Source organism: Crocodylus siamensis, chromosome 3, assembly GCF_052110815.1.
Source record: "Crocodylus siamensis isolate JL-2025a chromosome 3, ASM5211081v1, whole genome shotgun sequence".
Taxonomy (NCBI): domain Eukaryota; kingdom Metazoa; phylum Chordata; order Crocodylia; family Crocodylidae; genus Crocodylus; species Crocodylus siamensis.
Genome location: NC_143397.1, coordinates 197,458,340 through 197,473,628, shown reverse-complemented (window position 1 = coordinate 197,473,628; position 15,289 = coordinate 197,458,340). Strand labels below are relative to the sequence as shown.

The following is a 15,289-nucleotide window of genomic DNA, read 5'->3' as shown; positions in this document are numbered from 1 at the left end:
AAAAAAACACAAAAAACCCTTTGTTTTTCAACAAATTAAATTTTCTGCAAAGTGCTGTTAACCCCCTCGAACTGTGTTGAAGATATGAAGACGTGACTGAACTCAGCTTTCCTCAGCTATTGACATATTTGGTGTTCCCTGAAAAGCCACAGACCTCCTCCAACATAATTCTCCTCTCTTCTGCTCCATGTAATGGCAGTATGTCTCAGGGTCTGTACAGAAGTCTAGGCAGCCTGTTGGGGAGGTGCTTTAGCCATGTTCCCAGGAGGCTGTCAGACCACCCCTTTCCCCAGCCCCAACCCCAGCCAGCTGCAGCTGTCAGCAGCAGCTGGGGGGAGATGGAGCCCCCCACTGCATGCCTTCCCTTCCCTTCCCCCCACAACTGTCCCTGCTAGGGTCTGGGGAGCAGCTGAGCCAGGCCCACATGGCAGGGGGGGCTCCTTTCCTTCTCCCCACCCTCCACGTGAATATCTTGACAGTAGCAGAGGCTGTTGCACCCAGAACTGGGGCGGGGGGGAATGGAGCCCCCTCCCCCCCCACTTTGTGTGCTTCCCTAGCTGTCCATGCTGGAGTCTTGGGGGGAGCTAGGATGGGCCACAAAGCTTGTTTTCCCCCCAGCTCTGGGTGAGGCAGTCTCTGCTGCTGTCAAAATGCTTGTGTGGGAAGTGGGGAGTTGGGAAAAGGGAGACCCCCCTGCCGTGTGGGCCCAGCCCAGTTCCCCCCAGGACCCCAGCAGGGGTAGCTGGTGGGAGGCTTATGCAGCAGTGGGGCTCCCTTCTTTTCACCCCATCTGGCTGCACGGGGAGGAAACAAGTTTTCTGTCTCCTCTTTGACAGCCTGGGGGTGGGGCTGGGTCTGTGTTTGCCCTCATGAGGACTAGCCCAGTCCCACAAAACTGCATAGGGTGTGGGTGGCATCACCCAAAATTAACCCTCGCAGGGAACCTGTACAGAGGTTCCCTAAGGTGCTCTGCCCTGCAGCACCCCTGCCTGATACTACAGCAGATGAGGGTTACATTTTCATGTGATTTGGCCATTTTAAGTGCTCTGCAGCTGTGAACATTTTGTGTTGTGGCTACAGAGAACTTTCTGGGGCCTCATGTGAAAATGTAACTTCTGTGCACACCCTCAGAGGCAGGTAGGGCCACTCCTACAATCTCCCCAACATGTAGAGTGTTTATAGCATAAACTGTGAAAATCTCTCTGCCACTTCATTAACTGGCAAACTACTCTTCAACATCTGACCACTATCTTCCCCTCCCAACCCCCCCACCCCATGCATGTGTAGGGAGGAGTGGGGGAACAGCAGAGGCTGGGTCTTTGTGACACATGCAGCAGCTTTCAATTCTCTTCTCTCATGTAGTGATCTGCCTTTCTGGACTGAGTCTGTGTAATCATCCTGGACTAGGGAATGATTATGTACTTGGTAAGGAAGAGAGAGACAGTAGATTGAGCTATTTTGAACTAAAATGATTTTCCTAGCTTTCCAGAATAATTCAGCACCTCTTTCTGAAGGATACAACTGCAAATAAAGCATTAATATGGAGCCAAGTGCACTGGATGGCAGTGGTTCACTGTGAAGTTCTAGTTTCTCAGTTGTGGAGTTTCAGTTTTTAAGGGTGCCTGTAGACATGCTTATTAGCATTCTAATTAGAACACACTGGAGCAGACTTGATTAATTGAGTCTGCTTCACATTCTAATCAGAACGTGCCAGCATTGCCTCAGCATCACATGTTATAAGCCCTTTGCATTTCAAAATGGTCATGGGGGCATTTGAACTAATGCATGTCAAATGAACTTTAGTTAAAGTGCCCCCTGGCCATTTTGAAACATGAGGAGTGGGGGGGAAGGGGCTTTACACATGATGGTGAGCCATTTTAATTACACTGACTGTGTGGGTACCACTCTCCTTTAAAATGCAGATAATCAATGGACTAGTCCTATCACCTTTTTTAATTTACATTTTGGAGTGTTGCACCTTGCATCATTCCTGAAGATATTTATTATGTTCAGAGGGACAAAGGGGTGTCAGAAAATTCATGTTGAAGTCCTGCATTAGAACAAATGCAAAATGTGTCCATTCTGGCAAATTAAGGGCCAGATCTGGTAGACGCACTCCATGTGCGTCATGTGCGTTTGTCATCTTTTCAGTCTTATCAAATATAAAGTTGCCTGTACTGCTTCTAAAAACAATTTATTTTGGGATATTCTTTTTTTTTTTCAGGGGGGAGATGAAGAAATATGATCAGCAGCTCCTACACTGCCAGAAATATGAAATCAGCAATTTTTCTCCTTTTGATGAAATCTTTTAAGAGCAAGCTTCACTGCAGGAGTTTAAAATCCTACTTAGTAGCCCAGTTGTACATCTTATCAACATCTTATCTTGTCTCTTAGTAACTCATGCATTTGGCAAAATGCTCTGTACCACAATGCTATTAATAGTATTACTCTGAAATTTTATATTTAGCATTTGAGCAGGTTCTATGAAACAGTATAACTCCTGAGTGACTTTCAGATGCTGGCATGATGTGATCTGGGCATGGTATTTTAAAACAACCAATTGCTGGTTGCGCACCAAAGTTTTGGTTCAGTTCTGACCAACCCACCCATTCGTTTTGCATCCTTTCAATTATCTAATCCTGTCTCAAATACAAAACAGAATAAACATGTATTGGTTCAATGCACTTAGCAAAGTGTGTCCTCCAGGGGATTTGGTTTTTACCTCTTGTACCTCAGAGAAAAGGACAAGGGAGGAAGACAGAATAGTTCAGTGTAGTAGTACAAAATGGAAAGCAGAACTGGGTTTTAATGGCATACTGAAGTTGAGGTCTTGTGGGATAGACAAACTTCTTTGTAGGCTTTTGTCATTATGAAGCTAAGTTATTTAAGATAGGACAAGGAAATGTGATGAATATGTTAACTGTATTACAGAATCGAGGGTAGAATCTGTTACAACTTGACTGGCATCAGAAATATTGCAATACGAATACTGACTATTGAATTTGCTCACATTCACCTTTTCCCTCACTATTATCCTTTCTCCTGTCCAAGTAAGACAAAGCCCCGAGATATTGTTTGGTAAGTATTGTGTCCATGTTTTGGCCTTGGTAAATAAATTTCTTGCAAAAGCAAAGCTGAGGCTTGTCAGTCTGCTTCAAAGGCGCTGTTTGTTGCTCCTAGATATTCTGGCTTCTTCTTGTGCTTCATCCACATTTTTCTCAGGATGCCAGGTGTTCCACACCAGTTGCTGCCTGTCAGAGGTAAAGAAGCTTCTGCTCTTGGGGTCAAGGCTAAGTCATAGTCGGTGCTCTTCTTTGAGTGCCTTCTGTAGCTAGAGGATAAAGTAGAAGGCAGGGCAGATTTGCACCTTGTGGACTAACCAAGGTAGATGTATACTATATATGCATATACAGTACAAGCTTTTGTGAGCTGTAGCTTACTTCATCAGATGCTTTGAAAGGATGGGCAGAAAGCAGACTATAAAAGGACAGAGAAATTAGAATATAAAAGTGTGGGGGTGGGGAGGGGCAGGATGTGGGGTAGGAAGAGAGAAAGGAAGGAAGGGAGCAGTGCTGGGAGAAACAAGCATTAAATCCATGGGAAGCAAGGGTTAACCAAAGCTAACCCAGGTAATAGAATGAGAATCTGTAGTCTCTATTTAAACCATATGTAATATAGTCTAGTCTGTGGATGATTTCTGTTTCTGCAATTTCCCATTCAAATTTGTTCTACTTGACTTCAAGCTAATACTACTAACTGAATCTCTCTGCTAAAGCATAAAGAACACACAAAGCATTTACTTTGTGGTTCCTTTCCATGTTTATCTGTATCTTCAACTGTTGCTACATTTCATTGTGTTTAAACAATCTTAATTTAACATTACAAGCAACTTAAAGCAGAGAGAATGTAATTACAAACGGATCCCTCTGCCACCCAGAAGTGCTGCTAGCCTTTGCCTGAGGTCCCTACCCTCTCACAGCCCACGTGCATACTGGATGATTTGCACTGTCTTAGCCTAGTTGTATCCTATGCCTCCCTCTTCCTCCCCATCCCACCTCTCATAGCCAGGGAAAGGTAATTGTTCTGGTTGCTTGCTCCCAAATACAGCTCTGCTGTTACCTCCCTTCTTTATTTTGAATCTCTCTCTAACATGGGCCAATAACTCTGTGCTGAGTGAACCAGATACTCATTTTAAAGATGAACACAATGAAGAACAGTGACACTGACACTACAAAGCTCCCTTGCTCTGGGAGAAATGTACACTCATATGAACTACTATTCTCATCAGCACATAAAGACCTAGCCAAAATCTGCCATTCCTATCCTGCCCGTTTGTTTACAAAGTGGCAGCATCCAGGGGGCAGGAGCTGTGTTGGGCATCAAGGCCAGAATCAAGTTTTGGGTAGACTGACTACTTGTGGGGCACTTCTCTTCCCAAACAGCAAAAAGGTTGATCTTGTTCACTAACTTCAGCTCTCTCCTTTGGTTGCAAAGAGAATATCCATATGAGAAATAGGTCTGTTGGGTCATGTTTGTAATTAGGACCTAGTCCTGAGAATGCTTTGAATGTAGTGTTTGTTACTCATTTTAGCTATGTGAAAGCTAGTGTCTGGTGCTGAGCTCTAGTTTAGGGGCTTTTAGAAATTTCTTAGATTATAATATCTCTGTGGCAGAGATTGTGCAGATCTTAAAATTATATAAATTAGCAAAGCTTCTTTCATGCCAATGGAGCTATCACATTTTATACCAGCTGAGGCCCTGAATCAGTGTGAGTGAGAAGTACAGTACCCTTCTTTTGGTACTATCTAAAAACAATTTTCACAAATATGGGTTTGTTGTTATTGCCTTCAGGTAAAAATGAAGTAATCCAAACTCATCTTTCGTTAACTGCATTGACAGAGATTAATTTACAGTTGTGGATTGTTCTATTTTGTTGTATTTTTCTGGACAATCTGAATGCTCTGGGCCAATTTCTACAGCTGACTCCAGTGAAGTATCAAGGGTGTAATCAAACTACATTGGACCCAGTATTTCTGTACAGTGACTTCAGCTTTAATTAATGGGAATCATGGTGACACAATAGTTAGGGGGTTAATAATTACTCAGACATCCTTTTGTATTTCCTATTTAAGTAAGAAAATTAATTATGTTCAATACTTTAAATAGCCTATGTTAATATAGCATAATCAATAAACTAGCACCTCCAGCAAATGTTCTGAAAATAAATTATTAATGTAATATTGATGGTTGAGGTTTGTTACTTCAGTGCTGAGGTAATTTGCAACTGGTGTGTGTGCGTGTGTGTGTGTGTGTGCGTGCGCACATGCATATATGAGTGGCTTACAATCTAGGCCACCTGCTAACTTGTCCTTCGGGACAGTGCCCTGCGGCCCCAGACACAGCTGCAAGGGTTGGGTGGATGTACAGAAAGGGACTTACTCTTCTGCAAAAGCACTGTCATCTGTAGCTGATGTGACTACAGCCTGTTTTGTTTTGATGCGGGTAACTGGGGATGCCGGAAACTGCAGGCAAAAAAAAAAAGTCATTACAAACTTCCCTATGTTTCTTTAATGAATGGCAAACTTGGAGCTATTTTGGAGAGAGAGAGGCATTTATTAAAAAAAAAAATCAACCCCACCAGAACCAGAAATTACTGTGAGACGAAATCAAAGACTCTGGTCGCTGTACCTTCAACCATGCACACAATCCTGAATAATGTGAGTAGTCCTGTTCTCTTCAGTGGTGCTACTCCCTTGACTAAGGATTGCACAAGTAAGCAAATGTTGGGGGATCGACACCTAAAATAGCTTTTGGATTTGATTGCCCTTTTGATAAATAATTTTCTAAATTCTGAGGGCCAACTGCTGACTTGCCAGTAGCTTCAGCTTTACTACAACCATACTCCTCCCTCCATTTCACAAGTGAAATTGTATCCCATAACAGAGGGTGCTTCTCCACAAAGGGATTAGGTTGATCACACCATCCTTATATACAGTGCTGAGGTTCTAGAATTACTGCTTCATAAAAGATACTGAATGTATTAACAAGTACTGCAGTTCCAGGTACGTTACAAAGGTATTTCCTCTTACTGTGTTTTACTTACTGAAAATTTTCCATCTGAGTGGTTAGCATAGGGCTTGGATGACTCTTGTTCAGAACTTCCCACTGCAAGCATAATACATATGGCATTATTAGTAAATAATCATTATTCTGATGGACTTTTCTTGATTAAAAGCATACTTCAGACTTTTACATGTTTAAAAGATAATATGGAAAGTGCCAGTAATTAGTTACAGTTCTGTTAGTTTTAACCACAGCCAGCTGCAAAGCTCTATATAAATGGCTTGAGTCTGTTGCATCACAGTAAGACAGCTAGAAAACACAAATATTAACTTGCAAGAAGTGAGTATTTTTGTAACTGATGTTTTTAACTGGACCAACTGCATGGTTGGGATAGTCTTAGACAAGCATTTGAGTACCCTTACATACTTGCCTCTTGCATAATGACTTGGAAAGCTATAGCCAAGAGTCACTTACCTTCCTGTTTTTGAAATGACAATTTCAGGTAGTAGCAGTAGACCAAATGTTGAAGCCCTTGTTTAGTGTTTCATTGCGCTTGTATTTTGTGCCCTTGTTTTGGGGGCAGAAAAGGAAGCTACAAGGAGCATTCTTCCTACCTCCGTTAAGCAGAAGCTGGACAAGTGTAGTTCTTGAGCTCCCAAGAGATCCACCATCAGAGCTGGTCTGGCCAGAAGTGACAGTTATGTAGTAGCCACAGAAGCTCTCTGTACCCAGGCACCTTGACGACCAGAAGGCATCATGGCTGGGTGTTATTCATATGCACTGGTCCCAAACCAAAAATGTGCCTTATAACCAAAAATGGGTGCTCAGTGTCTTATATATTTCATATGCATGTGATCCCACTCTCTGAGGGAGTCATTTTCAAGGACCCAAGGATCTGACTTCACATACAGAATCTGCCCATCCAGTGAGAGGAATATGGACTTCTTTTCAAGCCTTTTTCTGTTCCTACTAATTAGGTACATCTACATGTGATGATACATCATTGTAGCAATGCACTATGGTGACATAACATCTGCAGGCATCTACATGTGACCAGCAGCTACTTCACCATAGTGACACGCTCTCCCAGTATAACATGCCACTATGGCAAAGTAGTTGCTAAAAATAACCGTATGCTGCGTGTATGGTGTAGCATGGGCTGTTACTGCACCGTGATTTAGTACTTCTAAAAGGAAGTACTAAATTATAGCACAGAAACAACAATGCCATAGCGACGCGTGTAGATGAGCCCATTGGGTGCTTCTACACATACCATTAGGGGGAGTAATAAACTGCAGAGCTCCCGGACACATATCTACATGTACGCCTAGAGCACAGCACATTGAGACAGGTTGTAGAAGCCCTGGCTGGTAGGAGGCCCCAGGGGGTCAGCTTGCCAGCTGGGAGCTGTTCTGATCTGATTCAATGTGCTGTGGAGGGCCTGGCTGGGGCGCAAGGGTGCTTTGGTGTGGAGCTAGCCAGCAGGCAGCCCTAGTGCTGAAGCACCTTCATGTCCCAGCCAGCCAGTCAGTGTCTACACGTGCACTACTATGCATGGAAAAACTCCACAGCAGGGTAGGACCAGTATTTACAAGCACTATCCTGAGGCAAAGTTTATTAGTTTTGTATGCCCTAAGAGGGGCACACGTAATAGACACTGAGGCATTTACTGCACAGTCAGTTAGGTGACTGCACAGTAAATGTCTTGTGTAGATGTGCCCATTGTCTTTTTTTCTGCTGCTGTTTTACAGTTTTCAATTAAGTTAACATCAGAAACCTACAGGAAAATCAAGGATTCATTATGATACAGTGTGACACATGAGACCACCACAACTGGAAAAAAAAAATATTAGAAAACATAATAAAAATAAATTGTCCAGCATAGCAATCAGGGTTCCCAGCGGTCTGCTTCCAGATGGTAGCATCTGGTTTTGATAAAGGCTCTAGTTATGATCTATGTCTCCCATAATATCCTTAGGTGTGTAGTGCATTCTGACTACATCCATTAGATTAGATGTTAATTTAAAGCACTTCCAACCATCTTGCATATTAAGTACTAATGATATTTAACAGGTGTCTATAGGCATCTGATCTTGGGCTAGCATCCATATCATTTTATGCTGGATTGTTTTTTTTCCCCTCATTTCCCCCTAAGCATATATCTGACCCTTGTTCATCCTTCTCTGGCACCAAATGGGTTCCTCAAACAGAATGTCACTGACAGTATCAATGAGAGTACTGAAAATAGGCTCTTTGCTTTCACTTCCCTTGTTAAGCCTCACTCGTCCAAATTAACTATTATAAAGAAAGCCCTTCTGAGCCCCGCTGCCCTGGGATGCAGCATATTCAATTATTCTGTGGATTATGACACATGAGCACTGAGGTCACATACAGGACTGGGAGGTGGAGCATGCTCAATCAAAATGGGACTTTCTGAGATTTTTATCAGCTAAAGACCTCAGCTCCTACTGTGTACATGAAAAGCATGATTTTTTAAAAAGACTTAGAAGTTAGCCAAATTCACATGTATTTCCACAGGAGGACAAAAAGACACAAAGGCTACCTCCCTGCTAAATTTCAAGTTCCTACTCCAAAACGGGAGGAATTTTTTTTACTGTGGCAAAACAACATTTTTTCTTAGCCTTGTTCTCAGAAATGGCTGCAGTTAAAACAATGAGCTCAATGCTGGCAGCCAGCACATAGCAAGAATTAGAGATGGTAATGTGAGCAACTGAACACAGGGTCTTAAAACCCAGAGTTGGATCCATCTGTACCACATTTTAAGCCTTTCAAATGGAAGAGTTGACAGTTTTGAATAACACAAATGCTGTTGCTTCAGCTTATGGCTTCAGGGATGTGTGCTTTGTACTCTCCCAATCATTATCTTGTTTGTTTTAATTGTAGTTTTTAATGAGGAAGAATCTTTTAGATAAATAGCACCATGCCCCATTTCAGTGTAGACTTTGTGCAAGTAGAAAGCAGCAATGGCAAGAATGTACTGAGCAGCTGACACAGAGAGGGCAGAGTCATAAAATCATATCTTAGAACTTACTGTGCTTGGCTGCACATTTGCCAGGAAAGAATTGCTGCTGGCTCTTTTGCAGGCAGCCAAAGTTCCTCACCTCATCCTGCCTGTACAGGACTTGGATGAGATCACATTGGTGTGGCAGCAACTCACCCATCCTGGGAGGTCGATAATCAGACACTGCTACCACCTACAGGAGAGAGGCAAAACTGTTCCATTACATGTATCCATTTAGGCTGTGCCCGGACTTAGAGCCTTCATTCAAGTTACTACAGTGAGTGCAGTCTATATTAATGTGACCTGATGAAGAGTGTCTTGTATTTGAAAGCTTGTCCAACTCAGTCCCAACTACTCAGCTAATCTAATAAAAGATATCACCTTAAGACATCCTTGCCTCTTGTATCTATGTTAATAGCATTAGAATCATAGAAAATTAGGGTTGGAGGGGACCTCAGGAGGTCATCTAGTCCAATCCCTGCTCAAAGTGGGGCAATCCCCAACTAGATTTTTCCAGCCAGGGCTTTTGTTCAGCCAGGCCTTGAAAACCTCCAAGGATGGAGATTCCACCACCTCTTTAGGTAACCCATTCCAGTGCTTTACTACCCTTCAGTGAGAGAGTTTTTCCCAATATCCAACCTAAATTTCCCTTGCTGCAACTTGAGACCATTGCTCCTTGTTCTGTCATCTGCATTTTCACTGCAGCATTTCATTTTTAAACTTGCCTGGTCATAAACTGAAGAGGATTTTTTTGATCTTGGTGTGAGCCTGAGGCATGTAAAAGCATTGGAAAATTAGTTACATTTTCTGGGAACAAAGGGATGTGTTTGTCTCTTTTCATGTTTAGAAAGGCTAAAGTGAATATTTTTAAAGTGGTCACTGATTTTGGATAGTAGACTTAATACAGCTTGGGTTTCCCCATAGCCTTGCATTATCATTTACACTTTTGCAAAGCAAGTGCTACTGAAACAGACTTCTCCACTCATTTGCATTTTACAGTCTTGGTTATAAAATGCAAAAACTCACAAGTCCACTAAATAGCAAGTGTGGATGTTGTCTGCACAGTACACTAAATTCTGTCATGTTCTGTTCAAAGGCAGCTACCTTGATTTCATTGCTGGTTGAAAAGAACACCTAGTTGCTGTTTGCACTATTGAAGTACAGTACATATTTTTTAATTTTTTTAAAAAGGGTCCTCCCTTGCCTCAGGTCTGACAACAGAATTGTTTTACCATTAATAGACTAACTGTACATTAGAAAATCCTCCCCCTAGCTATCTGCTTCTTACATTTAGGATGTGTACAAAACAAAATGACTTTTCAAAAAGGTTCGTTTACACAAAAAAAAATCAGATCCTAATTTTCCTTAGAAAAAGACTTTCTAAGTTAATGTTGAAGTTAATGGTTTTTTTACTTCTATCAACATGAATTTACAATAACTGCACAGAAAAATTCCCACTTTTAACAATATAGAGTTTCAATAAATAAAAAGTACTTCCTTTCTGAAGTCTGAATAATCCAGATTATGACCAGATGAAACTGACCCAAATGTAGAAGGATCCTGCTGAATAGCTGTAGTAGCATTAACAAGAGCTTGAGCCAAAGCCCACTTATATTAGCAGGGGCTTTTGCCTTTGATTTCATTGAACTTTGGATCAGGTCTTCATGTAGGCCTCAACTTCATAAGGTACTTAAGTGTGTACCTAAACTTAAGCTGAAATCATTTGGACTACCTGTGTGGTTGAGGGGGGCATGTGCTGAAGGACCTTGCTAAATGGGGTCTGACTCCATAGCCCAAGGATTTGGAGCTCATAGAGCAGTTCAGAAGCAGACCTGAGTCTGTGTCATTCTGATAACTAAAAAATGAGCTTGTTGCCAAAGGATGCTGGTGGCAGTCGGCCTCCTGCAGTCACTGAAGCACTTGCTGCTGGCTTCTTCCCAGCTGCTGCTGGACTAAGTCCAGAACTTCCTTGTCCTACTGCAAAAGCTACATGAATTCTTGCATTTGCTTTGTGAATTCTTAAGGGCAATGGTCCATGTATCAAATGACATTTCATGCTGGCAGAACATGTTCCATGATCTGCACCAGCTGCTAATAAATCTAGTGTCAGCATGGGTTGTCATATTTCCAGTTCCAAAAAAGAGTACACCTGCTGGAGGGACACCTCAATCCCAACTCACTGCCCACTGGCCCTGCCAGTGCCCCTCACTCCCAACCTACAGTCTCCCATCCCTGCTGCTGCCCCTCACTCCCAAACTGCAGATTCCTGGCCCTGCTGGTGCCCCTCATTCCCAACCCACCGTCCTTTGCCCCCCAGGCTATCCTGGTGCTGCTCCGTCCCAACCTATAGCCCCCCTATGTCTGTTCCTACCCCTCACTCCTGACCTATAGACCCCTGGCCCTGCTAGTGCCCCTCACTCCCGACCCAGAGTCCCTCAACTCTGCCCAGCCATGCTACTGCCACTCACTCCTGAGCTGCAGCCCCCTGGCACTGCAAGTTCCCCGCAATACTAACCCACAGCTCCTGCCTTCTCCAAGGCCTGCTGGTACCCCTCACTCCCAATCTGCAGCCCCTGTGGCACCCCCCCACCCCCACTGCTGGTACCCCTCACTCCCAACCTGCAGCCCCCTGCTCCTCAGTCGTGCTGGTGACTTTCACTTTTGACCCGCAGCCCCCAGCCCTGCCATAGAGGGCCCCCAACTGCCCCGGTCCTGCCTGGGCCAGAGTATGGTGGTCCTGATTTGTGTGGGTGATGGTGGAATGATTCTCCAGCACAGGCTGGAGGGAAGAGGAGGGGAGGCCTGTGGCACCCCTCTGCCCTGGGCTGGAGCTTCAGCTCTGTGCCAGGTGCCCTAGCCATGCCTCCCCCTCCCCTGGGCAGTGTCTCCTGGGGCCGTCCATCCTCCATGAGCACAGGGAGTGGCTTGGCCGTGGAGCTCCCTGCTGTACCCAAACAGCCCCTGCCCACCCACCCTGCTGCAGCTCCAGTGCCCAGACAGCTACCTCCCAGCACCACCCCTACCTTCAATCGCCTTTTCCGTGCTCCTGCCAGCAGAGCAGAGCAGAGCAGAGCAGAGCAGAGCAGGGCAGAGCAGAGCAAAACCTAGATTCTTATTAAAAAAAAACTGGATGGACAGACAGAGATCTGAGGCCTCCAAAAGAGGACATGTCCAGGAAAACCCAGACATATGATAACCCTACATTACACATGACCAGACTGAAAACAGCAAGGTCCTTAGTCTTCACCTTCTGCATTGTGAGCAGAACAAGACTGATTGGCAGAGCCTTCTCTAAAAGTCCCTTAGCTCTTGTTTTTGCTTTGCTCCTTGCTCCGCCAGAGCCAGATCTGTTAATTTGCAGGGCCCTCCTCTTCTTGCAAGTGCTTCACGCCATGATGCATGGCAAAGAACTTGTGCCAGAACTTGAGGATGCTGGTATGGAGAAAAGGTAGTAGGCAGAATAGATTTGCACTAACTAAATCAGAAGTGTATAGCATACATTTTTGTAAGTAAATCAGAAGCTGTGAAGGGACTACAGGAAGCTGAGTTGCTTAAGTGAAACCAGTGATTGGAATACAAAGGGCAGGGAATGCGGAGGAGAAAGGAGGCAGCCCTGCTAAGAGAGGCAGTGTGGGCCCAGCATGCAAGTTAGTGCAGGAGTTTGCGCAGGAGGTTGTGTGGGTGGGCCCAAGGCCCTGCCAGTGAGCCTCAGGGTAGGTAGTCACAGCAGTAGCCAGACTACCAGCAGCACAATGTGGATGGCCACATACCACACCCTGAGGGTCCCCTTGAAGTCTGAGGCACTTCTGAGGTCTCCACCCAGATGGAACCCATGGTTCTGGGCTCCATGCAGATGGAGCCTCTGGCTCTTGGCTGCGGAGGCTGCCTGGCATGTTTCCAGGCACATGGGACTGGGTACATGGCCACCTCCCCTTGCGAGGTCAGCCTCACTTTGGAGTCTCTGGGGTGCCAAATAGAGGAGCTCCAGGCTGCAGTCCAGAGACTATGTGCCATCAGGGATGGCAAGCAGGAGATAAACTCCTACTGCCAGGCCTTTCACCCCTGGAGGCTGAGGGTCACTTTCCAGGACAAGGGAGGACTCCAGGATCTCCCATACTGTCCAGCCAGGGGTCAACGATCCCAAGGCCCGCTGCACCAGGATCCCCTCCCCTCTGAAGATTTGCAACAGGTATGAACCTCTTGTGGCTCCGGCCTGCAGAGGCCTGTGAGGCCATTCTATCTGGCCTGCAGAGTCCCTAAAAAAATTTAGAAAATTAAAATTTATCTGTCCTTGGTTCCTGTCAAAGATGACAGGAACTAAGGGCAACAGGACCCAGGAGAAGCCCTGGAGAGCTCCTGCAACAGCAGGGCCCACCTGCCCCGTCACCCCAGCCGGAAACTCAGGTGCGGGGGGGGGAGGAGGACGAAGGAACTGGTGCAGAGCGCAGGGGAAAAGCAGACCCTCCCCACACCCCCGTGCCTGGAGCTCTCTGATATAGCTGTTTGCAGCCCATGTGGGGATGTCTTGAGCAGGCACAGACAAGCCCATGTGGGCTGTGAGTGGCTGCAGTGCAGGGTGCTGGCCATGGGGCAGATGAGGAGCCACTTTCCCACCCTGTGCTCAGCACCAGCTTGTAACCTGCCCCCGCTGCCAGCCTGGGCCCCATGCTGGCTCCGGGTTCACCCGTCCAGGCTGTGCTGCAATGGCAGCAGCTGCAATCTCCCCACTTGCCACACCAGGCAGTGTTTGCCACTGCTGCTTCTGGGCTGCCCAGATTGTGAGCTCCGGGTGGGCAGCAGCAGCAGCAAACACTGCCCAACATGGCAAGTGGCGGGGGGGCACAGCTCCTGCTGCCTTGCACAGCCACAACAGGTGAGCCTGGAGCCAGCGCAGGGCCCAGGCTGGCAGCGGGGTGGGTTACAAGCTGATGCTGAGCACAGGGGGGAAAAGTGGCCCCTTCACCTACAGCCAGTGCCCCATGCTGCGGCCGCTCACAGCCCGCATTGGGCTGCCTGTGCCTGCTCAAGACAGCCCTGTGCAGGCTGTGAGCGGCTGCAGCAGGGAGCACAGGCGAGGGGCCGTTTTCCCCCACACTCAGCACCAGCTCGTTACCTGCTGGTGAGCAGGGGGTTGGGGCTACATGCTGCTCCCACCTGTACCATGGGACTGGGGGCACTGGGGGCGAGCGGGTGCGGGAGCAGGGCCCACACCCATGTCCCAGGGCCAGTGCCAGCAGGGCAGCAGGGGTACAGGGTCCTGGCCAGCAGGGGCTCTATGGAGCCAGGTCAGCTCCCCACTCTTCCTCTTCGTGCAGCCCAGCCCCCTGCTAGCCTATGCCCTACTCTGGGCTCCGCTGGTGCTGGCTCTGGGACATTGGTCCCAAGACATTGTGACATTGATCCCAAGATGGTGACCAGGGGGCAGGGCACCTGTCAAGGGGCAGGGCACCTGTCAAGGGGTGGGGCTACCCATGCAGCCCTCAACAGCTTACCAGAACTTGGTAAGTGGCCCTCTGCCCAAAATAATTGCCCGCCCCTGCCCTAAGGCCACACATTGAGTGGTCGTTGTGGGAGACGCCCTCTTGAGGGGGACTGAGGGCATGATCTGCTGCCCCGACCCTATAGCCTGGGAGGTCTGCTGCTTCCCAGGAGCCCATATCTAGGATGTAGTTGAGAGGATCCCTAAGCTCATCTGGCCCACCGATCACTACTATATACTCCTTATTCACAGGGGCACAAATAACACAGCTTGGAGCAGTCTTAGCCGGGTCATGAGAGGCTATAGGGCTTCGGGACCAGGGCTTAGGGGGTTGGGAGCACAGGTGGTGTTTTCCTCGATCCTCCCAGTTTTGGGCTATGGGCTGAGGAGGGAGAGGAGGATCAGGGTAGTTTTGTGTCATGGAGGCACTGGTGTCATTGTGAAGGCTTCAGCTTCCAAGATCACAGTCCACTCTTTGGTGAAAGAGGCAGTCATCTGCTGGGAAGAGACAGCCTCTACCTTACTGCACTGGGGAGGAGGCTCTTCTCAGCCAGACTGGCTGACCTGCTCGACCGGGCTTTAAACTGAGCCCGCCAGGGAATGGGGGGACTACTGCCACAGCAAACCCACTGGGCAACTTTTGCAAATCCAGCAGGCACTCAAGGGAACCCACCCCTACCCCAGCCCTGGAACAATGTGTAGGGAAGACTACGGCCTCCAATGAG

General features: G+C 46.6%; 1 protein-coding gene across 1 annotated transcript in view; it reads right to left on the bottom strand.

Annotated features, from left to right (window-relative positions):
* Window positions 1-1,746: 1,746 nt before the first annotated feature.
* The window catches only part of VXN (vexin), a 36,802-nt gene continuing 23,259 nt past the window's right edge, over window positions 1,747-15,289 (bottom strand). Inside the window, exons 5-8 of the mRNA XM_090037337.1 lie at window positions 9,116-9,278; window positions 6,104-6,165; window positions 5,440-5,522; window positions 1,747-3,331 (exon numbers count right to left, since the gene is read on the bottom strand). Coding sequence (XP_089893463.1) covers window positions 3,145-3,331; window positions 5,440-5,522; window positions 6,104-6,165; window positions 9,116-9,278 — 495 coding nt within the window. The 3' untranslated portion in view covers window positions 1,747-3,144. The remainder of the gene's footprint in view (window positions 3,332-5,439; window positions 5,523-6,103; window positions 6,166-9,115; window positions 9,279-15,289) is intronic.